Source organism: Sorex araneus, chromosome 6 (genome assembly GCF_027595985.1).
Source record: "Sorex araneus isolate mSorAra2 chromosome 6, mSorAra2.pri, whole genome shotgun sequence".
NCBI classification, from domain to species: Eukaryota; Metazoa; Chordata; class Mammalia; order Eulipotyphla; family Soricidae; genus Sorex; species Sorex araneus.
The window spans coordinates 152,309,435-152,334,173 of record NC_073307.1 but is presented as its reverse complement, the minus strand read 5'-3'; the positions used below and the strand labels follow the sequence as shown (position 1 = coordinate 152,334,173).

General features: G+C 33.7%; 2 protein-coding genes across 2 annotated transcripts; both read left to right on the top strand.

The window, feature by feature from the left end:
* Positions 1-4,674: 4,674 nt before the first annotated feature.
* On the top strand, positions 4,675-5,625 carry LOC129405651 (olfactory receptor 10AG1-like). Its single transcript, XM_055142514.1, has one exon. It carries the CDS (start codon positions 4,684-4,686, stop codon positions 5,623-5,625), a length of 942 nt encoding a protein of 313 aa, XP_054998489.1. The 5' UTR covers positions 4,675-4,683.
* A 17,918-nt stretch (positions 5,626-23,543) lies between these two features.
* LOC129405650 (olfactory receptor 10AG1-like) lies at positions 23,544-24,494 on the top strand. Its single transcript, XM_055142513.1, has one exon. The coding sequence runs from the start codon at positions 23,553-23,555 to the stop codon at positions 24,492-24,494; it is 942 nt and encodes a 313-aa protein (XP_054998488.1). The 5' UTR covers positions 23,544-23,552.
* The last annotated feature ends 245 nt before the right edge of the window (positions 24,495-24,739 follow it).

The following is a 24,739-nucleotide window of genomic DNA, read 5'->3' as shown; positions in this document are numbered from 1 at the left end:
TTATTAGTTGGGCTTGGAGGAGTTTCAAGGATCATTCCAGGTTTATTTTCACTATTTTTGTCACCAATTACTACAAGAGAACATTAAATGACATGAAAATAAACTTGAGATGTACTACACCTAAATGGTTCCACACAATTTTTTTTTATTATTTCATGATTTCCATTTAGAAACTCTTATATATGGAGACAATGACAGGAATTATTCTCTAGTACTTAATCCCTTCCCCCAGTTTTCAAGTATCTATTTGTCTGTATATTCTCATTCCCTAACATCTCCTGCCTCGATAAGTGGAAAATTTGGTCTATAACTTCATGAGACAGTTGGAATATTTAAGTTCTCTGTTCTGTTAACTTAGTGACTTCAATGCATTCATCATCAAAATGTACACTTAAGAAAAAACTACAATGTGTGAACTTTCTGTAGCCATTCGCCTTGGATGATACTTCAATAGTTTCAGAGTGAGGTTGCCTTTCTCTTCCCACAAAGGCCATTTACAAAGTTTGTCTTCATAATAAAAGCAAGTTTGATAAAATTTTATTGCATGGAAATAGTAGTTTTCTATTTTTATTCTACAAATTAATAATTTGCCAGAAAAATTTTACAAAATATAACAAAATATATCTGAACTGTACACTTGGAAAATTTTAACAAGTTAAATACATTCCACAGAAGTACAGGTGCTACATTTTTATCTATATATGGATGCTAAAGTGAAATTCAGCACAAGAGAGTTTCCTTTCTAAGCCATTTAATCATTATCCTAGAATTTAACAACATATTATATATTAATAATGTTGCAGAAGAGATTGGTACCTAATGTAATAAAAAATCTCATAACATTATCATCCTAAAACATTGAGAGATTGTTCTTATCCAAACAAAGTTTTCCAGGCTTATCATCTCCTAATTCTTACAGTTATAAATATGTTAAGTGTATGACAGTTGTAATTAGTGTCTCAAATTTTATATTACACAAATAAAAGAAAAAATGAAAACTTGCAATTTGCTGTAAGATGGATTGACTGAGAAAGCATCATATTAATTGAAATATTCCTGGATTAACACAAAAATTTGATTTCCTTTATCTCTTTCTATCTCTATGTAGTTAAAACATATTATGTAAATATATAGCTAAGCAGTAAATTTGAAAATTGCTTATAATTTAAATGAACAAAAGGAACGGCTCAGGTGGTAATGCCTTAGAGTGCAAAAAACCACGTATCAGAGGCCTCAAATAATCTAAGAAAGAAACAGATGGTAATATTTACAATGGTGGCTATTAAATGAGAGATAATCAAATGATTCTTACTAGTATACCGTAGAATATTTTGCACATAGCCATTTTGTAGTATTATGTCACTACATAATTCTGTGCATATTAGTTTTATTTATTGATTCAAGTGAAAATATAGTTATAATCTTGGCATGTGGTACAACTTCCTGCACACAAAAACTCTCACTTGCATCCTCTGATTTCTGTATTTCTGTGCTAGGGCATCAGAAGAGCACTCTCTGCACACCATTCGATTGTGCTAACCTTGATGCTCCAGAATTTGTTTTTGACTTAGCCTCCATATACATGAACCTGTCCGACAATTCCAACCTTGCTCTTTTTTACTCTATTGATGCCTCTTCGTATCTGGTCCCAGCTCAGGTATTTACATCTCTTGCTTCTCACTCATCTATGCTCTCTTGCACATAGCGCTCCAGACACCTGGAATTAATTTTATTAGTCAATTTCTATTATCAGGCATAGTCTCATAAGTGGTTTCACTTACTAACCATAAGAACCTAGAAAACACTATTTCCTAAATGATATTAAGAGTTTTCTTATTTTTATAATGAGAAATAACTTGATCTAATTATTGACAAAAAACTGTCCTAGAATTGAAGTCTAGAACTCATAGATTGTTTTCTTGGCCCATTTCTCACCATTTCCCATAGATGGTTTATGCCAGATTCTCAACTCATCAGAAGTATGGTTTGGAATGATTCACACTTAATGGTAAGAAATAAATTGCAAAAAATCATGATATGTTTTCTGACAAAAGAAAAATATTTTCACTTATTAAACATTAGCTGGGATGAAATTTAATTGTTGAATTACATTGAATATGTTCATCACATTGCTTACACTTATTAAGAAATCAATACTATGTTAAATTTGTCCATAAAGGTATCATTATTCGTCGGAGCTTTACTACAATGTTAATACTAGACCAGACTCATATTAGAAATTGGAGAACCTTTTTAGGAAAGTCTCATTGAAATACATTTACTGATTAGGTTTTTCAGGAACACAGACTTCATGCTAAATTTCCATCTATTGGAATCTAGGTAAGTAATGAAAGTGTGCAAACTGGACGATTCTCCATTCTACTCTTCAACCTTCCTTTTCGCATGCATTAAAATTCCATGCGTTGAATTCCATGGGGGGGGATAAACAGATCTGCTTGCAGGTAGAGCAATAGCTATCTTGCCAAGGCAAGAAACAACAAATCAGAAAATTTCAAAAGGACACATTCCATTAGAAATCCCTGAGGAAGAGACAACTATTTTCAAATTACCTTCTTGTTTAAAAAGAATAGACTGCATTAAAGGTGACTTTAATAAAGCAAATAACTTCACCTACAATAAACAAAGTATTTAAGCTCAAATAATGAGATATATAGCACCACATCTAATGAGAAAGGTAAATATGAATTTATATTGTTCCTGGTAGTTTTAGTTTAAAAAAGTAGAAATTTGTCATCTAATAATTTTAAATATAATTTGTAGTTTATTTCTTGATTTACTGCCTGGAAGCATAGTTGATTTTAAAGACTATAATGTACAGAGCCCATGTTAACTATATTTTTAGTAAAGCAAATTATATAAATTTCTGATGATATTAAAATGATTTTGAGGGGATTGGGGCTCACTGATAATAATATTATTTCATTTTGGAATATTAAACACTATATAAGTAATATATTTTGATTGTAGTAAGCATATAGTATATTTTTAGTTTTATTCATTTTGATATTTTTATATAATCCAGTTAATGATATATTTTTGAACTTATCATTAAATGCACTTCAAGAAATAAAATCTAAAAATGCATTTAAATTTTAAGGAAATCCAAAGGACATATATTTCAGAGAAAAAATGTATAAACTTGTAAAAAACCTTGAAAAAAACTCAATATTGTTTTCTACACTCAGTTCTGTTCAATTTGCTAGGTCATAGAAACTATATTTAAATATTCCATCCTTTGTTTGCAATTGTTTAGAAAAAAAACTTGAATTTAAAATAAAATTATATTTTGCATTAAGTTTTTCTTTTTTGAGGTTAGCAAGAATTTGAACATTAAAAAAAAACATGATCTATCTAGAACTCTGAAATAAATCTTTGCTTTTTCCTAACGTAGTCTCATTTGAGAAATGTAAAGTTGTTGGCATTATATTATGAGTAGAAATATTTTTAATTTCTATATAGATTCCAAGTAGATAAGCGCTCATTGTTATTTTCTCACAGTTTGACGTTAGACAAAAAAAAAAAAAACAGGTTTATATTAAATTTCCCCGACTGCAATTTGGTGTACTGAAAAGTGATGTGTCTACTTTGCACTGGGATCACAGCACACAAATGATATAAAGAAGAGCACTGGTAGAGGAATGATGGAGAATGTGTATGTAAAATTGGGGATCTTTATAACCTTTGATGATATAATATGGGATCTTACCAAGCTCCTTTTAACAATAAGATGCAAAAAGATGAATAGACTATGTTTACTTGCTTAAAAAGAGTAAAAATCTACAATATAAATTTAGCTTTTAGTAACGAAATAGATATCTTAGACAGAAATTGTGTGTCATTTGTCAGGTTATTTTGCCTTCATCAAATGAATGTTAATATAGAAATGTTAAGAATCTATACTTGTAGTGCCCTACACAAAAGCTTTATTTTAGTTGTCTATGGGGAAAATATTTAATTTGGTTAATTTCCTGATCTTCATTGGATATTATGAAAATATACTTTCAAAGAACATTGAGAGATAACAAAATGAAGTGTTAAAATGGCAGTGGGCAAACTATATTTCAGTTGTATTAAAGTGTGATGGAGAAAATGATAATATGAAATGATATGAAATTTCAAAAAATAACATTGATCATCAGGGAGATTAAGGGTTTTTTTTTAAGAAAATGTATTCTCTTAATGAGTCTCGTTATTCTATTATCTGTGCTGAGAATGGTAGGTTTTGTTTTGTTCTCCACCAATTGTAAATGAAGGACCTTAAAGGAGATTCAGGGGTGTGAGAAAAGTCATAATCCAGGGGATCTAAAGTGAGAACATGAACATAGATATGCAGTACCATGGTTCAAATTAAAAAAAGCAAATGGATCTATCCTAAAATCCATGTGAGAAGTTCTGCTTCAGCTTTCAGAAAAGGGGCTGGACATAAAGCACAGCAGGTAGGGCACTTGTCTTTCACTTGATCAACCTGGGCTTGATCCTCTGCCTCCATTTGGTCATCTGAGCACTGCCAGAATAATTCTAGACTCAGAGCCAGGAATAATCCCTGAACATTGCCGGATGTGGCCCCCAAAGCAAAAAAATGTTAAAATAAAATAAACTTAAAAAGATACAGTGCTTAGAAAGATCATGTGAAGACACCCATACTTTCTTTTCCTTCTACAGATGAAGCCCAAAGAGATACCGCCCCAAGAAAATCTCACAAAATGGATGGAGTTTGTTCTCTTGGACTTTGCTGATGTTCCCCAGCTCCAGTGGTTTTTGTTTGGTTTGTTCTTAGTCATTTATCTCTGCATCCTGTTGGGTAATGGCACCATAGTTCTCATAACAAAAGTGGATCCTGCTCTCCAGACTCCCATGTATTTTTTCCTTGGTAACTTTTCATTCTTGGAAATCTGCTATGTGTCCGTTACTATCCCCAGAATGCTCACCAACCTTTGTACCCAGAAGAGAACCATTTCCCTAGTTGCCTGTGCTACACAAATGTGCTTGGTCTTAACCTTGGGAGGCACTGAGTGTTTGCTCCTGGCTGTGATGTCCTATGACCGCTACGTGGCCATTTGTAACCCTCTGCACTACCCTCTCGTCATGAACCACAAGGTGTGTGTGCAGATGGTGACTGGCTCCTGGCTTAGTGCAATTCCAGTCATGATAGGACATACATTTCAGATTTTCTCTCTGTCCTTTTGTGCTTCTAACATCATCAACCACTTCTTCTGTGATATTCCTCCAATAATTAAGCTGGCTTGTGGGGACACATTCATAAATGAGATGCTGGTCTTCATAGTTGCTGCGTTGTTTGTCGCTGTTCCGTTTGTGTTGATCCTTGTCTCCTACGGAAAAATCATCTCCACAGTGATGAAGCTGCCATCATCCTCAGGTAGGGCCAAAGCTTTCTCCACCTGCTCATCTCATCTGATTGTTGTAGCGCTGTTTTATGGTTCAGGCATCATTACTTATTTAAGACCCAAGACCCAAAACTCCGCAGGAACTGACAAAGTGCTTTCTCTTTTCTACACCATTGTCACTCCTTTATTTAATCCCCTGATATACAGTCTAAGGAATAAAGATGTCATAATGGCTTTGAAGAAGTTATTTTGTAAATGATTCAGTTCATGAGAAATGGATTATAATCACAGGGATTTATTTGGTATGATTTGCAATAAAATTTCAACGGGTGTTTATTCTCAATTTTTCTGCCTACATTTTAGATTTAGTTTTAGGTTAGACATGTTTGACATTTATTTCCATGTTATTTCATGCTCTTTAATATTCAGTGTTTAAATCCTAGCTCTGTGCTCAACGATTACTCTGGCAGGGTTCTGGTACCATACTCATTTTGAGTGCGAGAGCTTCAAACTCAAGTCAGAATCACACAAGGAAAGCATTCTGCCTGCTGTACAATTACTTCTATTGTCTAGAAATAAATTTTGTAAACTTAGGTTTCTATAACCTTACTAGTAAATTTCAGGACTAATTCATGTGTATATCTTGTAACATATTCTATAGCATTTTTCTTAAATTTATTTATAATGATTGTAGCAGTACTCTCCAAGAAAAAAGGAAACTAACCTTTTATAAAAATACTTTTTTAAGAAAATAAACTAAGTGTTCATAAAAGAAAGTAATATAAAATCAAGGGTATAATGCATAACTACGTCAACTATATGCTTATTAGACATGATTGATATAATATTGCACTATAGCACCATAGCACTGTCATCCTGTTGTTCATTGATTTGCTCAAGCAGACACCAGTAATGTCTCCATCGTGAGATTTCTTGTTACTTTTTTTCACATGTTGAATATGCCACAGGTAGCTTGCCAGGCTCTGCCATGTGGGCGGGATACTCTCAGGAGCTTGTTGGGCTCTCCAAGACGGACACACTATCCACTGTGCTATTGCTCCAGCCCAATATTAATAATAAAAATCTCTGCTAAAAAACAAATTTTTTATTTACCAGCATTTTATGGCTTATCACATTTAAAATTTAACATATTTCTATGTACAATAGGAAGCAATAATATATTTATGTTGTAGATGAGTAATTTATAATGGTTATATATAGGTTTTATTTGTCCATATGCATCACTGTATCACTATTATTCCATTGATCATAGATTTGCTCCAGCGGGCGCCAGTAATGTCTCCATTTTCTTAACCATGAGATTTTAGCAGCCTCTCTTTTTTCGTTCTTCCCAGAGGTGCCGCATTGGAGGTTTTTTCAGGATGAGGGGAGTATGTCCATAGGCAATTTAAAAAAATTCATTATACAATAAAGTCTCCATGTAGAGAAGTAATGCATATATGTAAAATCATCTTTATTACCAATATCCAGAGCTCAAGAATGTGGCAAGACTTAATGGCTATTTTGATAATTTTATTATGTCTTATTATCTTTCATTAAACAGAGTGAATTACCACTTTCTATGCATAATGCAATGTCATATGTATCTATCCTCACATTGGATGTTTCCAAGAGCATGTCAGTTTTTCCCTGAGAAGAAAGCTCTTTACACAATAACAAACATGATAACAAGCCTAAACAGGAAAATCAAAGCTGGATGAACACAATTAATGAATCACCACTAGTCTAAGGTAATGCAGTTGCTAGAAATTATAACATTTTTATGAGACGATAAACACAAGGAAGTTATATGTATTACTTAAATTTTTCCAGGATTGGAGTGAAAGCATAATAGGTAGGGTATTTGCCTTCTACGTGGCCGACCTTACAAGGTGTTTGATTCCTCCATCCGCTCGGAGAGCCCGGCAAGCTACAGAGAGTATCCCGCCCTCATGGCAGAGCCTGGCAAGCTACCCGTGGTGTATTGGATATGCCAAAAACAGTAACAAGTCTCACAATGGTGACATTACTGGTGCCCGTTCTAGCAAACTGATCCATAATGGGAACACAGTGCTACAGTGCTAAGGTCAAATAAGAGCTATATTTGTGGGATGCTATGACAGTTTTGTAGATGATGATGTTATACATACTAAAATCATAGGAGACAGATCCAAAATGATTTTTTTAAATTATTTATTTTTAATTAGTGAATCACCGTGAGGGTACAGTTACAGATTTATACATTTTTGTATTCATGTTTCCCCCATACAAAGTTTGAGGACCCATCCCTTCACCAGTGCCCATTCTCCACCACCAGTAAACCCAGCATCCCTCCTACCCTCCCCAATCCCATCTCCCCCAACCCCATCCTGCCACTGTGTCAGGGCATTTCCTTTTGTTCTCTCTCTCTGATTAGGTGTTGTGGTTCTCAATAAAGGTCTTGAGTGGCCACTGTGTTCAGTCTCTATTCTACATTCAGCCCGCATCACCCTTCCCCCTCATGGCCTCTGACCACATTATACTTGGTGATCCCTTCTCTGAGTTGCCCTCTCCCCAGAATGTGAGGCCAGCTTCCAAGCCAATGATTTTGCTTTTTGACTCATCATTCTGTTTTGCAGTTTAGGTAGCAAGGTTACACTAACATTGATATTTGTTCAAAATTAATTCGTCTTCTGCACTAGGTATTCATCCTATCCATCACTGTCTTATTGTCACTTCTAGTCTTCTTCTTCCTTTGTTCCCAACATATCCCCTGCCATAGAAAATTATTTTATCCCTAAGCTATATAACTATCTAACTAAACTAGTTAGCACAATCATTTGTAATAGCATGCCAAAAGTGTATGTGCATTACTAGTTTTACAATATTTAAGTATAGGAAGCTTAATAACACATTCTAATTAATTATGATCTTTATTACAAATGTAATTTTTATTTTGAATAATTTTAATTGCAATTTTCACTGATAATGGCACGTTTTTAAAACATAAAAACAGATTTTTATTTACAAAGCTTTGTCAGGCTTATTTGTGTGTGTGTGTGTGTGTGTGTGTGTGTGTGAGAGCACTTCAGTGGAGAACGTTATTTTTCTGGGCTCATGTCCACTGATATTTCATGAACTTAATAATATGCAGAAAATATTTATAAATAAATTATTAACTTGATGTCATGGAAATAAAAATGTAATTGCATTTTTATTTGAATCCAGATTTGCAATAAATATACTTTGCTATATGTATAGTTGGAATGTTACACTGTTTGTAAACTCTCATTGTGTTAATATTATTATGGTCCTTCTACTGAGACACTAAAACATTCAAGTCATGGTTGTACAGAGAACACAAATGGAGATACATTCATAAATTTGGAAGATTTAGAGAAGTTGGTGACATGTTTCAAGAAAGTAGACTAGGGGAAAATGAATTATATAAATCACCAAACAAAGATAATGTTAAATCTTAAAAGGAAAGGACTATTATTGACTTTTCCCGTAATAATGAAAACAAACAGAAATATAGATATTTTTATGTACACGTTTAATTTTTGTGCATGGGTGTGAAGACATATTATAATACATAAGCACAAATAAATAGAACTTCTACCTAAGTTCATGAGATTGTATTTGTATACTTTAATTTATAGATGAATTCAGTGAACTAGCAATATTTCTTTTCTTTTCTCAAATCTAGTAATGTTTAAGAGAATTAGATGCCACATAATCAAATTAGATGCCACAACACTGATATATGTGCTATACCATACACAGTCATTATTTTATGACAATCACAATATTTAGTATAACAGTAAATCTATTAATTTATGAGTACTATGCTTATGGATATGTGTTGGAAGTTCATGCACATGTTAGAATATTGTTGTATATCATAGGTCAATTAAATAATAAACTTTATCAAACTATTGTCTTTTTCATTGGAACCATATTTAGAACTGTAAGCACAACATAAAAAATGTTCTTTTACATATTCTGCTTTAATTTTTATGTGGTAAAAAAATGTTAAAGGGTGATGATATAAAATATTTGAAAATATAGTTCAAAAACAATTGTAAATTATCTTATTTTGAAAACCAATGGATGACAACAAAGAAGAAATTAGAATACAAGGAAATAACTTATCAGCAGACACTTCTTTTAAAGTTAAATATGATCCATGTATTTAATTTATAGTAGCCTGTATCAGCCAAAAGAACAGTGGATATGTAACCAGGTGTGCCTGGAGAACCCTAGAATAATACATTTTACTCAGTGTTTAAGAAAAATGAACTCGAGTTTTATTTCATTTATTTATTTATTTATTTATTTATTTATTTATTTATTTATTTATTTTTCATTTGGACCCCTAAGCCTGCCACAATTGATCCTCGAATGTACAGCCGAGAATAAACCTTGAGCAATGCCGGGTGTGACCCCAAAACAAAAGCAAACAAGCAAAAAGAAAGGAGTAAATCTATGAAATGCCAAATTGTAAATTGCAGGGGTAGGAGTGATAGTTCAGTGGGCTGGGTGCTTGTCTTAATGCCACTGACCTAGTTTCCATGGCCAGTGTCTCGTATGGTCCCCCACGCACTGTCCAGAGTAATAATTATTGGCACAGAGCCAGTGGCATCTCCTGAGCATTACTGGGTGTGGCCCAACCCCTCACCAAAAAAGTTTTATTAAAAAACTATGTAAATAAGAATCTACAAATATTTGTAAACACTTTTAGAAATAGACCTTTTTTGTTTGCTTGCTTTGCGGCCACACTCAGTGACGCTCAGAGGTTATTCCTGGCACTACAGTAAGAGATTACTACTGGCAGGTCTAAGGGGAATATACAGGATGCTAAGGGTAAACCAGGTGTGCCTTGTGCCGAGCAAGTGTCATACCCACTGTATTACAGCTCTGGCTCCAGGGACACAGATTTTAAATATGCTTATTCTTGAAGACCTGAGCATTCGTGTAAAATGCAGTAAATTTCCAATATGACTCTCAATGGTTTTATTCTCCAACACTTCTCTTCCTTATTGGTCAACTTTTAAAAAGACCTGACTCCCATCCCTGTCTATTTTAGCACTTTCTGAACTTTTTATTTAGCCATTGAGGTCACCTGGGAGACTGATATTTTTTTTTCATTTGAGCATCCTATTTATCATTTATTTATTTCACGGTTGATTTTTCTGTAAGCATGAAATTGAGTTCTTTTTTGTCTTGCTTTGGATTTTTTTTTGACTTTTTGGTTTTTGGGGTCACACCCTGTGATGCTTAGGGATTACTCCTGGTTTTGCACTCAGAAATTACTTATGGCAGTGCTAAGGGGACCACAGGGGGATGCTGGAAATCAAACCGGGTCAGCCATGTGCAAGGCACACGCCCTACCTGCTGTAATATTGCTCCAGCACCTCGCTTTGGATTTTTTGTTTTTCTTTTCTTTTTTATTTCTTTTCTTTTCTTTTCCTTTCTTTGCTTCTTTCTTTCCTTTCCTTCCTTCCTTCCTTCCTTCCTTCCTTCCTTCCTTCCTTCCTTCCTTCCTTCCTGCCTTCCTTCCTTTCTTCCTCTTTTTCTTTCTTTCTTTCTTTCTTTCTTTCTTTCTTTCTTTCTTTCTTTCTTTCTTTCTTTCTTTCTTTCTTTCTTTCTTTCTTTCTTTCTTTCTTTCTTTCTTTCTTTCTTCCCTCCTTTCTTTTTTATCTCTTTCTTTTGTGTGTATATGTGTGTGAAACAAAATAGTTTTTTAAAGAGAAATTTAGAGAATTGTGAGGGGAGAAAAATAGAGAGAGAGAGAGAGAGAGAGAGAGAGAGAGAGAGAGAGAGAGCGAGAGAGAAATTTTCAAGAGAAAATGCAGGCTTCTCCAGGGTGGTTAAATCCTGCTATTGATTTTTTATGATAATTTTTACATACTCAGGCTGAGAAAAAAGGTGTGACCTTTAAGAATGTATCATTGAAGTTATGTAAACAACATCATAAGAATACCAGTTTCTTTTTCATAGAAAGCAAAATAGCAATGACCTCTAGAAGTTGTGAATATTGACTATGTTTTGCTTTTTATTTATTTTATTTTGTGTTTCAGCATTCATTTTGAATAAACGAGTTTATCTTCCTGACACTTTGTTCTCTTCTACTCTTTGTTCTCTTCTATTACTAAATGTCAAATGACTTTTGACATTTAGTAAGGCTCAACTTTCATTTTGGCTAACCAAACAGACTTGTGGAACCACCTCCAGTTTTGCAGCAGTATAGTGATCCCCAAATTTTGACAAATGCAGCTTTCCCAAAATTCTTAGTCAACAATGTCCGTGAATCCTTGGTTTTGGATCACAATAAATCATCAATATTTTGTCCGAAAGTTGAGGAAACTGACTCTGCCCAATTTACCCAGGAAAAAATTTATGAACTGAGTTTATGTTTCTATAAACACTCTTAGAATATAGCTAACATTTTTTCTTCTCTGCACCAAGTGCTTTTATTTTTCAGTCAGTTAATAATCTATATGTGAGTTATGGACCACATAGTAAAAAATGTTATATGGTATTTCTGAAAGTGAATCCAAACGGTTATACTTTTAAAAATACAGCAGTATGGGGGCTGGAGCTATCGCACAGAGGGTAGGGAATTTGCCTTGCACACGGCCGACCCGGGTTCGATTCCTAGCATCCCATATGGTCCCCTGAGCACTGCCTGGGGTGATTCTTGAGTGTAGAGCTGGGAGTAACCCCTGTGCATTGTCGGGTGTGACTCAAAAAGCAAAAAAAAAAAAAAAAAAATACAGGATTAACCGGAGCCGCGGCACGAGAAGCAGACCCTGCGCGCCTATTGACTGTGATCCTGAGGTCTCCTAACCCATTTTGGCACCAGAGCGGATTCTTGCACGCATCCATTTTGAGTGTGAACTGAGCTAAAATATTAGAAACCCAAAAACACGAAGCCGCAATAGCGGCCGCGCGGACTCAAAGTCTTCACTCTCAGCAATGAAGAGAAATTATTAGATGATGCCTATTCAGTAGGCCTGGTTGTTGGGTAAAATTTCCAATCAATAATAGTGAGTTCTGTATGGAAATATGGAATGTACTCAAGGTATATAGAGAATAATGGGAATATCATTAGCAATTTAGATAGGGGGTGGGGTCGGAGGGGGGTGTATTTGGGTTCTTGGTGGTGGAATGGGTGCAATGGTGAAGGGATGGGGGTTTAATCAGTATTTGACTGTGACTTAAACCTGAAAGCCTTGTATTTTTTTTTCTTTTTTTCACGGTGGTTCAATAGAATATTTCTTTAAAAAAATACAGCAGTAAAGAGACAAGAGAAAAATTTAGAAGAAAAAAATGTGGGTCCTTAACATATACATTTATAAGTATATATATATATATATATGTACATATGTGTGTGCCATGCAGATACATATATAATTGTTTATATGTAGAGAGAAAGAGTTTAGCTAATTTTTACTGAGATTCAGGAAGAACAGGAAGTTTAAAAAATGTTAATTTTAGGTAAAAGTCAGTGTTTACATCTTTTTTTACTATTACAGAGAAACAACTCTTATGGCTCACTTGCAATTTATTCAAGAGAAACAAGAGGAGTCACATATCTCCATTCACATGCATTAACACATGTGTGTGGAAAACATTGGGAGGGAAAAAATACGGGTCTACAGTGCAGCATCAGTAAGTGTAGATATGATTAATCTGGAAACCATCGGAAATCAATTATGACTGTGTCTCACTCATTGACTGAATAGAGATAAGCATTTGAAAGGAGTCCGTGTGTGATGATATGGAATCTTTCTAATCTCATCTTAAAAATAGGAAGCAAAGAAAAGAATAGACTATCTCCACTTGCTCCTTAAAGAGTAAAACTCTGAAAAATAAAATAGCTATAAATAACAAAATAACTAGTTTATGTAGAAATTTTGTCACTTCAAGTTAGTTTACCTATATTAGGCCAAATAGTTAATATAGACACTTTAAGAATCTGTACTTTTAGTGCTCTATGCAAAAGATTTATTTTAGTCCCCTATGTGAAAAACATCAATGTGGTAAATTGCTTAAATTAGTTGGATATTAGGGAAATATATTTTGAAAGAATACTGAGAAACGAGAAAGTGAAGAATTGAGAATGACAGTGGATAACTTATAATTTAGTTACATTAAAATATGATGGAATAAATGGTAATGAGATATAGAATTCCAAAAAAATTAACTTATATTCTGTGAGAGTATTTTTTAAATGTATTCATAAAGCACCACCTATTATTTCATGTCTGTGCTGAGGATAGTACAATTTGCTTTGTTCTCAATTACATTCATAAAGTATAATGAATGCCCTTAAAAGACATTCAAGGGAATTAGTAAAGTCATAATACAAGGGGATCTAAAGTGAGAACATAAGCATTCATATGTAGTAGTATATTTTAAAATAGAAAAAACATGCATCACACCTAAAAGCCATTTTAAATATATATATATATATATATATATATATATATATAAACATTGTCTGGTGCTCAAATTACTATTAAGTATATTATATTATTACTGTTTTCGTAGCAAATTTACCTCAAATAGATACTAAGATTGAGAGGAGGAATAAACTAGCACATGAAGTATAGTTGAATAGAAACAGAGACACATGTGTTCACCATCTGAGTTTTCATATAAATAGCAAAATATCATTCATTTCTTTGACCTTCCTAAGAGAAGAACACTTGAAGAGTCTCTTGCCCTCACACCTGGCTGTCTTCACCGGAAACCCTTGGAATGGGGCAGGTAGAGTTCCCTCTCTCCCCCGGCCCCTACCCAGAGCAGAGCCCTTGCAGCCGAAGACCTCCGGAACCCTGCCACAGCCATGCCCAAGGCCCTTCTCCACATATTCGGAAAAGTATCGCACATAAAGGAACTAGCAGAAGAACCCAGGTGTTCAGGACCCGGGGCTGAGATTTCCAACCCTGCTCTGACCAGGACTGGGCCTCCTCCACCCAGATCCCCCATTTTCCAGTAGCTTGGTAGCCACACCCACAAACTGTCCCGGCACTTTGTAATCCCATCAACGGCCAAGATCCAGAGACCATAAAACAATGCTCCCGGACCTCTTATAGCCTAGTTCTCCTTCTCAGAGTACCTGGCAATGTATTGAGAGCATCCTGTTCATGTCACTACAAAGAGCTAAACGAGTGACAAAAAAAATAGTGGTACTCCCACATTTACAAAAATCAAAACAGTTGTGTAATAATGTCTTATAGATGTGCCAGTCACTCCTACAGAGGAAATATGAAGAGAAAAGGCAGGGAAAATATGCTTACTTGTTGGTGTACTTGATCTACTGAGACTTTAAGAGCTTCCAAATTTCCAAAGCCTTAAATGATTATTTTCATTGGAAATAGGATCATTTTCATCCTAACCAGGTTTTATAATGACCTAAAGGAAAAAAAACACATGCTCATTTTTGTTTTCTGCACAAAATTTTCTTCTTCAGAAATCTGTGACTATGCAAGGATTCTGTAGAACCAGCATACTCACGGTAAAATCATGTCCACGTTGGACTCCTCGCCCCATGTGTTCTTCCTCATCTTAGAAAATACTAGAGTTTGATTTCCGACTCTGATGATCTATAACCACTAAGTACCCACTTGTAGCTCCCTGCTTTTCCTGAGAGTCATAAACAAAACCATATCTATCAGATTGGTGCTCAGCTCTGGAATATTGGGATACCTAGTTGATAGGGCCAAATTATGAAGAGTTCACTTTGCCTTCTGATGGCTTTAACCAAGTCAGCCACTTTTTGTTTATTGCAGGAGCTCACATGGTTGGATGTTCAGAGGTTACTACTGACTGTATACACAGGAATTACTTGTGTCACTACAGTGGAGACCATATGGGATGCCATAGATCTAACTCAGGTCAGCCATGTGAAATGCCTGTGGCCTTCCCTTGGTACAATCACCTTGGTAACCACTTACTGTGTGCCATTCCTCTACTGATTATTGGAGTCTTTGGATTCCTTCACTTAATTAGAGGTGCCTCTATGTGGTTGTTTTATTAGTTGCAATGACTTCTTTCCTATCACTCCTCAGTACCTAGATTAAATCATTTGATCCATTTTGATGCTGCTGTCAACCATTGGTCACAGCAATCTTATTCATTTATGTTTCTTTAACTCATAGTTGTGGCTTTATTCCTTGGATCTTCTCCCACCAGTTATTAAAGACACAACTCAGTCTGCAGGAACTGACATATTGCTGTATTTTATTTATACCAGAAACAAATATCAAGTCATTATAACATTCTAAATGTTAATACATTCTTGGCTGATGGTCTACTTTGTTTTCAAAGATTTTACAGTTCTTTATCATTTAGCTCACCTGGGATATGGTCCCTTGATTATCATTTTGAGTAGTCGTATTATTACTTCCCTATTTACAAAATATTTATGCATATCAGTTCTTACTCAATGTATTAAACTGCCTTAGTTTAATACAGTGGCAGAAATCATCATTATTGAACAAGAAAGTACTTGGGAAAGGAGGGGCGAAAATTAATCCCCAGGGTTAATACTGTTTCTTATTTAAACAGCAGGAGTTGTTACGATAATAGAATATTGAGTTGATGGTGTTTAGCTATAGTTTTAAACTAAAAGTTTTAAACTAAAAACTGAAGAAAGTTATTCCTCTTCAAATATTCTTATTTGTTATTTGTACTGTAAATCAATCACTAAAGGTAAGCTATATACTTAATATCAATCTAATGGCTAAGCACACTTTATCTTTTCATATCAAGTTTCATTCAACACAAATTTGTGATTTTAATATCAGCAGTTATTGTTAATATTAAATTTTCTCATGTATAGAAAATTAAAAGAGGACCTTTACTGCTTTTGTTATTTATCTTCAAAACACAGTGCATGCTAATTTTGTCCTTTTAAAATTTTTTGCCTTATCAAAATGGAAAATAAACATATTTCATAACATAATGAGCTAATCAATTTCATTGTAGTCAGACTCATGATCACTGTAAGTGATAACAGTTATTAAAGATTACTGATAAGCTTGCATTCAATGCTTTGCAGCTGATAAATCTACATTGTATCACATATAAATCCAAGTGTATGTCAGAAACGTTAAAAACAAATAGAGGTTTGCATCTTACTAGTACTAGAGAATTATTTGTTAAGGATTAAGTTACATTAATAGTGAATCTAACCATGTTAATGGTTTCTGGATATGGTTCTATTTATACCTTTATAATATTAAAATAAAAAGCATTGGATATACCAATGTGCAATATTTGTCCTATTATTCAAGGCTTTTTGAATTTTAATGTCAATTGAACTTTATTTAAAAGGTTTTTAATTTCTGGTTCTAATAAATTATCCTTCTTTAAAACAAATCACATTTTCTCATTTTGTTTCTTTTTGAATTAAAAGAGGATACTTAATAAAGGAGAACTATATTTGTACCCATTCCAATCAGGTAAGCATGAATTCTACCTGTCCATGTAAAATTTACTTAACAAATATATTTAAACATCAGCAAAACAAAGCCATTTGTTTAAAATTGCAAAGGACTGCATATTTGAGTTTTGTTATTTTTAAAAAATTTTTTTATTGAGTCACCATGTGGAAAGTTACAAAGTCTTCAGGTTTAAGTCTCAGTTACACAATGCTTGAACCCCCATCCCTTCACCAGTGCACATATACCACCACCAAGAATCAAAGTATAGCTCCCTGCTAACCGCCCGCCTCCCCCCCCCCGCCTGATTGAATGTAATCAAAGTAAAGTGAAATTAAAGTGAAATTTATGAGTTTTGTTATTTTTGAAACACAAACTTTAGGAAATAGAACTTCCAAAAGTTTCCAAAGGCAAAGAAACCACCAGCTATTTTACAAGTTATAAGAAAATTATTAAGTTTTTTTATTGTGGTTGCTGTTTAAAAGTAAGTGCATGTTTGAATAAAAATAGAAAGATCTTGTTTGAGATTATCTTCACATTTCCAATTGAATAGTCCACTGAATATTCATATATGTGCTCTCCATTTGAAAAAAAATGGTGAAGGTGAAAAGAAATGATTGCAACAAATATACATTAAATATTTGATATATATATATTTTTTTTCTGTATTCCAAATGCCGTCATTGTTTTTTTTGGGTGAAGTTTGGTCTTTAATTTGTTTGCTTTTGCATAAAATATCCTTCTATATTCCTGGGAATGTTGTAGGAAAGACATAAGAGAATGAAAAATGAGCTTACACAGAGAGTAAAACCTGGACAGAGAATAAAATCATGCCAGTTTCTGAGGGTAATGGTTAGCTGATGAAATGTGGGCATATGATGCAGACAAGTTTACACAGTTGTACTAATGCACAGAAAAAAATAGATGCTAGCTGTGACCATATGTTCATTTATATATTGAATTATACAGTAGCATAAAACATGGTTAAATATGTTGGTGATGTAGCAAAATGGAGGCAGTTGTAGTTTATATGATAAACTTTTTGACATGACACACTTTAAAATGTTTTTTAAAATTGACTATTAGCAAGTAGCAGACTGCCTTAGAAACTTACTTGCATTTTCAAATTCACAATCTTCAAGCACTTTTATGAAAAGTGTAAAATCAGAAACATATTTTAAGAATGATTTGTAATTATTTAGAGTTTTATAAATACACTAGAATACTGTAGATAGTAAAAATTACAATATAATCTTCCATTTACTAGTCACAAAGATTCTCAGGATGGCAAATTTTTGCTTGAATTATTGTCCCTGCCCTGCTTATGGTGAGAAATTTATTGCTAAAACGCAAATCTTGTTCAGAGTGAACATTCTTAGAATATAGCTGCCTTTTTTCTTCTAATCACTAATGCTGTTAGTTTTCAGTTAATGATCAATATGCTAGTTTTGTAGCATGAACTGAGAAAAGTTATATGCTCTGTCTGAAAAAGTTTTCAGAAAGTTAAATTCCTAAAAGTACAGCAGTAAAAGGTCAAGCGAAAAATCATAGGACAAAAACAATTAGGGTCCTTTATATATACCTATATATATATATATATATATATTTAGGTATGTGTTTATATATATCCATATATATATATTTAGAGAGAGAAAAAGGGGAGATAATTTTTATTTCCACATAGGGAAAGGAGGAATTTTACAAAACATTAATTTTAGGTAAAAATATTTTTACACCATATTTACTATTACAAAGAAACAATTCATATGACTCACATGCAATTTATTCAATAAACACAAGCAGTTACATATCTCCACTTATGAGCACAAATACAGGGGGAAGGAATGCTGAGGGTGGGTGAAAATTCAGGTCTACCTTACAGCATCAGCAAATGAGGATGTAATTAACATTGAATGCACCAGAAATCAGTTTTGACTGTGCCTCACTCATTGGCTGCATACAGATAAGAATGTCATAGTAGTCCATGTGTTTTGAATTGCTTTTGAGAAAGAAAAATAACTGGATAAGCCTGAATGTTAATCTTCAGGGCTGTTTATGGGAAAGTTACCAACATACATTCCTAACCAACAAAAAATTGAGGACAACATGATGGCTACTGATAGAACATTGACCAACCAGAGATATCACATTAAAAGGAAGTATAAAGTTAGTTCATGAATAATACTTAGATTTCATTAATAAATTTTATGATTAAATGGCCTAAATATGCACATATTCAAAGAGAAACCAATTTTTGAGAGCAGTCCAAGAGAGTAATTATTTTAAAACTGACTGCAAACCTGTAAACATTTAAATCACATGTAAATAATTTGAAGAATTAAAATAGGATTGAACTAAAAATTCATTGAAAAAATGACAAAACTTAATTGAACATAACTTCATATTAAAATATTTGAAAGTTAGAGAGATAATATTTCATTTAAATATTTAAAGATCTCATAACATTATCATCCTAAAGCATTGAGAGATTGTTCTTATCCAAACAAAGTTTTCCAGGCTTATCATCTCCTAATTCTTACAGTTATAAATATGTTAAGTGTATGACAGTTGTAATTAGTGTCTCAAATTTTATATTACACAAATAAAAGAAAAAATGAAAACTTGCAATTTGCTGTAAGATGGATTGACTGAGAAAGCATCATATTAATTGAAATAGTCCTGGATTAACACAAAAATTTGATTTCCTTTATCTCTTTCTATCTCTATGTAGATAAAACATATTATGTAAATATATAGCTAAACAGTAAATTTGAAAGTTGCTTATAATTTAAATGAACAAAAGGAACGGCTCAGGTGGTAATGCCTTAGAGTGCAAAAAACCACGTATCAGAGGCCTCAAATAATCTAAGAAAGAAACAGATGGTAATATTTACAATGGTGGCTATTAAATGAGAGATAATCAAACGATTCATACTACTATACCGTAGAATATTTTGCACATAGCCATTTTGTAGTATTACGTCACTACATAATTCTGTGCATATTAGTTTTATTTATTGATTCAAGTGAAAACATAGTTATAATCTTGGCATGTGGTACAACTTCCTCCACACAAAAACTCTCACTTGCATCGTCTGATTTCTGTATTTCTGTGCTAGGGCATCAGAAGAGCACTCTCTGCACACCATTCCATTGTGCTAACCTTGATGCTCCAGAATTTGTTTTTGACTTAGCCTCCATATACATGAACCTGTACGACAATTCCAACATCGTTCTTCTTTACTCTATTGATGCCTCTTCGTATCTGGTCCCAGCTCAGGTATTTACATCTCTTGCTTCTCACTCATCTATGCTCTCTTGCACATAGCGCTCCAGACACCTGGAATTAATTTTATTAGTCAATTTCTATTATCAGGTATATTCTCATAAGTGGTTTCACTTACTAACCATAAAAACCTAGAAAACACTATTTCCTAAATAACATTAAGAGTTTTCTTATTTTTATAATGAGAAATAACTTGATCTAATTATTGACAAAAAACTGTCCTAGAATTGAAGTCTAGAACTCATAGATTGTTTTCTTGGCCCATTTCTCACCATTTCCCATAGATGTTTTATCCCAGATTCTCAACTCATCAGAAGTATGGTTTGGAATGATTCACAACTTAATGGTAAGAAATAAATTGCAAAAAATCATGATATGTTTTCTGACAAAAGAAAAATATTTTCACTTATTAAAAATTAGTTGGGATGAAATATAATCTTTAAATTACATTGAATACATTCATCACATGGCTTAGGCACTTATTAAGATATCAATAATTTACTAAATTTGTCCATAAAAGTATCATTATTCATCAGAGGTTTACTATAATGTTAATACTAAACCAGGCTCTCATTAGAAATTGGAAAACGTTTTTAGGAGAGTCTCATGGAAATACATTTACTGATTCGGTTTTTCAGGAACACAGACTTCATGCAAAATTTCCATCTATTGGAATCTAGGTAAGTAATGAAAGTGTGCAAACTGGACGATTCTCCATTCTACTCTTCAACCTTCCTTTTCGCATGCATTAAAATTCCATGCGTTGAATTCCATGGGGGGGGATAAACAGAACTGCTTGCATGTAGAGCAATAGCTATCTTGCCAAGGCAAGAAACAACAAATCAGAAAATTTCAAAAGGACACATTCCATTAGAAATCCCTGAGGGGGCTGGAGAGATAGCACAGCGGGTAGGGCGTTTGCCTTGCACGCGGCCGACCCGGGTTTGAATCCCAGCATCCCATATGGTCCCCTGAGCATGGCCAGTGGTAATTCCTGAGTGCAGAGCCAGGAGTAACCCCTGTGCATAGCCAGGTGTGACCCCCCACCCAAAAAAAAAGAAATCCCTGAGGAAGACACAACTATTTTCAAATTACCTTCTTGTTTAAAAAGAGTAGACTGCATTAAAGGTGACTTTAATAAAGCAAATAACTTCACCTACAATAAACAAAGTATTTAAGCTCAAATAATGAGATATATAGCACCACATAATGAGAAAGGTAAATATGAATTTATATTGTTCCTGGTATTTTTAGTTTAAAAAAGTGGAAATTTGTCATCTAATAATTTTAATAATAATTTGTAGTTTATTTCTTGATTTACTGCCTGGAAGCATAGTTGATTTTAAAGACTATACTATACAGAGCCCATGTTAAGTATATTTTTAGTAAAGCAAATTATATAAACTTCTGATGATACTAAAATGATTTTGAGGGGATTTGGGCTCACTGATAATAATATTATTTCATTTTGAAATATTACACACTATATAATTAATATATTTTGATTGTAGTAAGCATATAGTATATTTTAGTTTTAGTCACTTTAATATCTTTATTTAATCCAATAAATGATATATTTTTTAACTTATCATTAAATGCACTTCAAGAAGTAAAACCTAAAATGCATTTAAATTTTAAGGAAACCCAAAGGACATATTTCAGAGAAAAAATATATAAACTTGTAAAAATCGCTGAAAAAAAATCTCAATATTATTTTCTACACTAAGTTCTGTTCAATTTGCTAGGTCATAGAAACTATATTTAAATATTTCATCCTTTATTTGCAATTGTTTAGGAAAAAATCTTGAATTTAAAATAAAATTATATTTTGCATTAAGTTTTCCTTTTTTGAGTTAGCAAGAATTTGAACATTAAAAAATATATATAATCTATCTAGAACACTGAAATAAATCTTTGCTTTTTCCTAACATAGTCTCATTTGAGAAATGTAAAGTTTTGGCATTATATTATGAGTAGAAATATTTTTAATTTCTATATCGATTCCAAGTAGATAAGTGCTCATTGTTATTTTCTCACAGTTTGACGTTAGAGAAAAAAATCCCAAGAGGTTTATATTAAATTTTCCTGACTGCAATTTGGTGTACTGCAAAGTGATGTGTATACTTGGCACTGGGATCACAGCACACAAATGATATAAAGAAGAGCACTGGTAGAGGAATGATGGAGAATGTGTATGTAAAATTGGGGATCTTTATAAACTTTGATGATATAATATGGGATCTTACCAAGCTCCTCTTAACAATAAGATGCAAAAAAGATGAATGGACTATCTTTACTTGCTTAAAAAGAGTAAAAATCTAAAAAATAAATTTAGCTCTTTTTGTAATTAATTTATTCTTTTATTGAATCACCATGTGGAAAGTTAGAAAGCTTTCAGGTTTAAGTCTCAGTTATACAATGCTCAAACACCCATTCCTTCAGCAGTGCACATATTCCACTACCAAGAATCACAGTATAGCTCCCTCCCTCCCCCCCAACTCCCCAGTCCCCCAACCCCCCACTCCGCATGTGTAACTGGTACATTTCACTTTATTTTCACTTTACTTTGATTATTTTATATATTTTATATTTATATATTATATTATTTATTTTAATTTATTTTATTTTAATTTTTGTGTCATTTGTCAGGTTATTTTGCCTTCATTAAATGAATGTTAATATAAAATTGTTAAGAATCTGCTCCTGTAGTGCCCTACAAAAAAGCTTTATTTTTGTTGTCTATGGGGAAAATATTCAATTTGGTTAATTTCCTGATCTTTATTGAATATTAAGAAAATATACTTTCAAAGAACATTGAGAGATAACAAAATGAAGTGTTAAAAATGGCAGTGGGCAAACTGTCTTTTAGTTGTATTAAACTGTGATGGAGAAAATACTAATATGAACTGATATGAAATTTCAAAAAATAACATTGATCATCAGGGAGATTAAGGTTTTTTTTAAGAAAATGTATTCTCTTAATGAGTCCCGTTATTCTATTATCTGTACTGAGAATGGTAGGGTTTGTTTTGTCCTCAACTATATTCATCAATTGTAAATGAAGGACCTTAAAGGAGAATCAGGGGGATGAGAAAAGTCATAATCCAGGGGATCTAAAATGAGAACATGAACATACAAATGCAGTAATATTGTTCAAAATAGAAAAAACAAATAGGATCTATCCAAAAATCCATGTGAGATGTTCTGCTTCAGCTTTCAGAAAAGAGGCTGGAGATAAAGCACAGCAGGTAGGGCACTTGACTTTCACTTGATCAACCTGGGCTTGATCCTCCGTTTGGTCATCTGAGCACTTCCAGAATAATTCTAGACTCAGAGCCAGGAATAATCCCTGACATTGTCGGATGTGGCCCCCAAACCACAAATGTTAAAATAAAATAAACTTAAAAAGATACAGTGCTTAGAAAGATCATGGGAAGACACCCATACTTTCTTTTCCTTCTACAGATGAAGCCTGAAGAGATACCGCCCCAGGAAAATCTCACAAAATGGATGGAGTTTGTTCTCTTGGACTTTGCTGATGTTCCCCAGCTCCAGTGGTTTTTGTTCGGTTTGTTCTTAGTCATTTATCTCTGCATCCTGTTGGGTAATGGCACCATAGTTCTCATAACAAAAGTGGGTCCTGCTCTCCAGACTCCCATGTATTTTTTCCTTGGTAACTTTTCATTCTTGGAAATCTGCTATGTGTCCGTTACTATTCCCAGAATGCTCACCAACCTTTGGACTCAGAAGAGAACCATTTCCTTAGTTGCCTGTGCTACACAAATGTGCTTTTTCTTAATATTTGGAGGCACAGAGTGTGTCCTCCTGGCTGTGATGTCCTATGACCGCTACGTGGCCATTTGTAACCCTCTGCACTACCCTCTCGTCATGAACCATAAGGTCTGTGTGCAGATGGTGACTGGCTCCTGGGTTTGTGGAATTCCAGTCATGATAGGACATACGTTCCAGATTTTCTCTCTGTCCTTTTGTGCTTCTAACATCATCAATCATTTCTTCTGTGATATTCCCCCAATAATTAAGCTGGCTTGTGGGGACACATTCATGAATGAGATGCTGGTCTTCATAGTTGCTGCGTTGTTTGTCGCTGTTCCGTTTGTGTTGATCCTTGTCTCCTATGGAAAAATCATCTCCACGGTGATGAAGTTGCCATCATCCTCAGGTAGGGCCAAAGCTTTCTCCACCTGCTCATCTCATCTGATTGTTGTAGCGCTGTTCTTTGGTTCAGCCATCATTACTTATTTAAGACCCAAGACCCAAAACTCTGCGGGAACTGACAAAGTGCTTTCTCTTTTCTACACCTTTGTGACTCCTTTATTTAATCCCCTGATATACAGTCTGAGGAATAAAGAAGTCATAATGGCTTTGAGGAAGTTATTTTGTAAATGATTCAGTTCATGAGAAGTGGATTATAATTACAGGAATTTATTTGGTATGATTTGCAATAAAATCTCAACGGGTGCTTACTCTATCCTCAATTTTTCTGTCTACATTTTAGATTTAGTTTTAGGTTAGACATGTTTGACATTTATTTTCATGTTATTTCACGCTCTTTAATGATCAGTGTTTAAATCCTGGCTCTGTACTCAATGATTACTCTGACTGGGTTCTGGGACCATACTCATTTTGAGCGG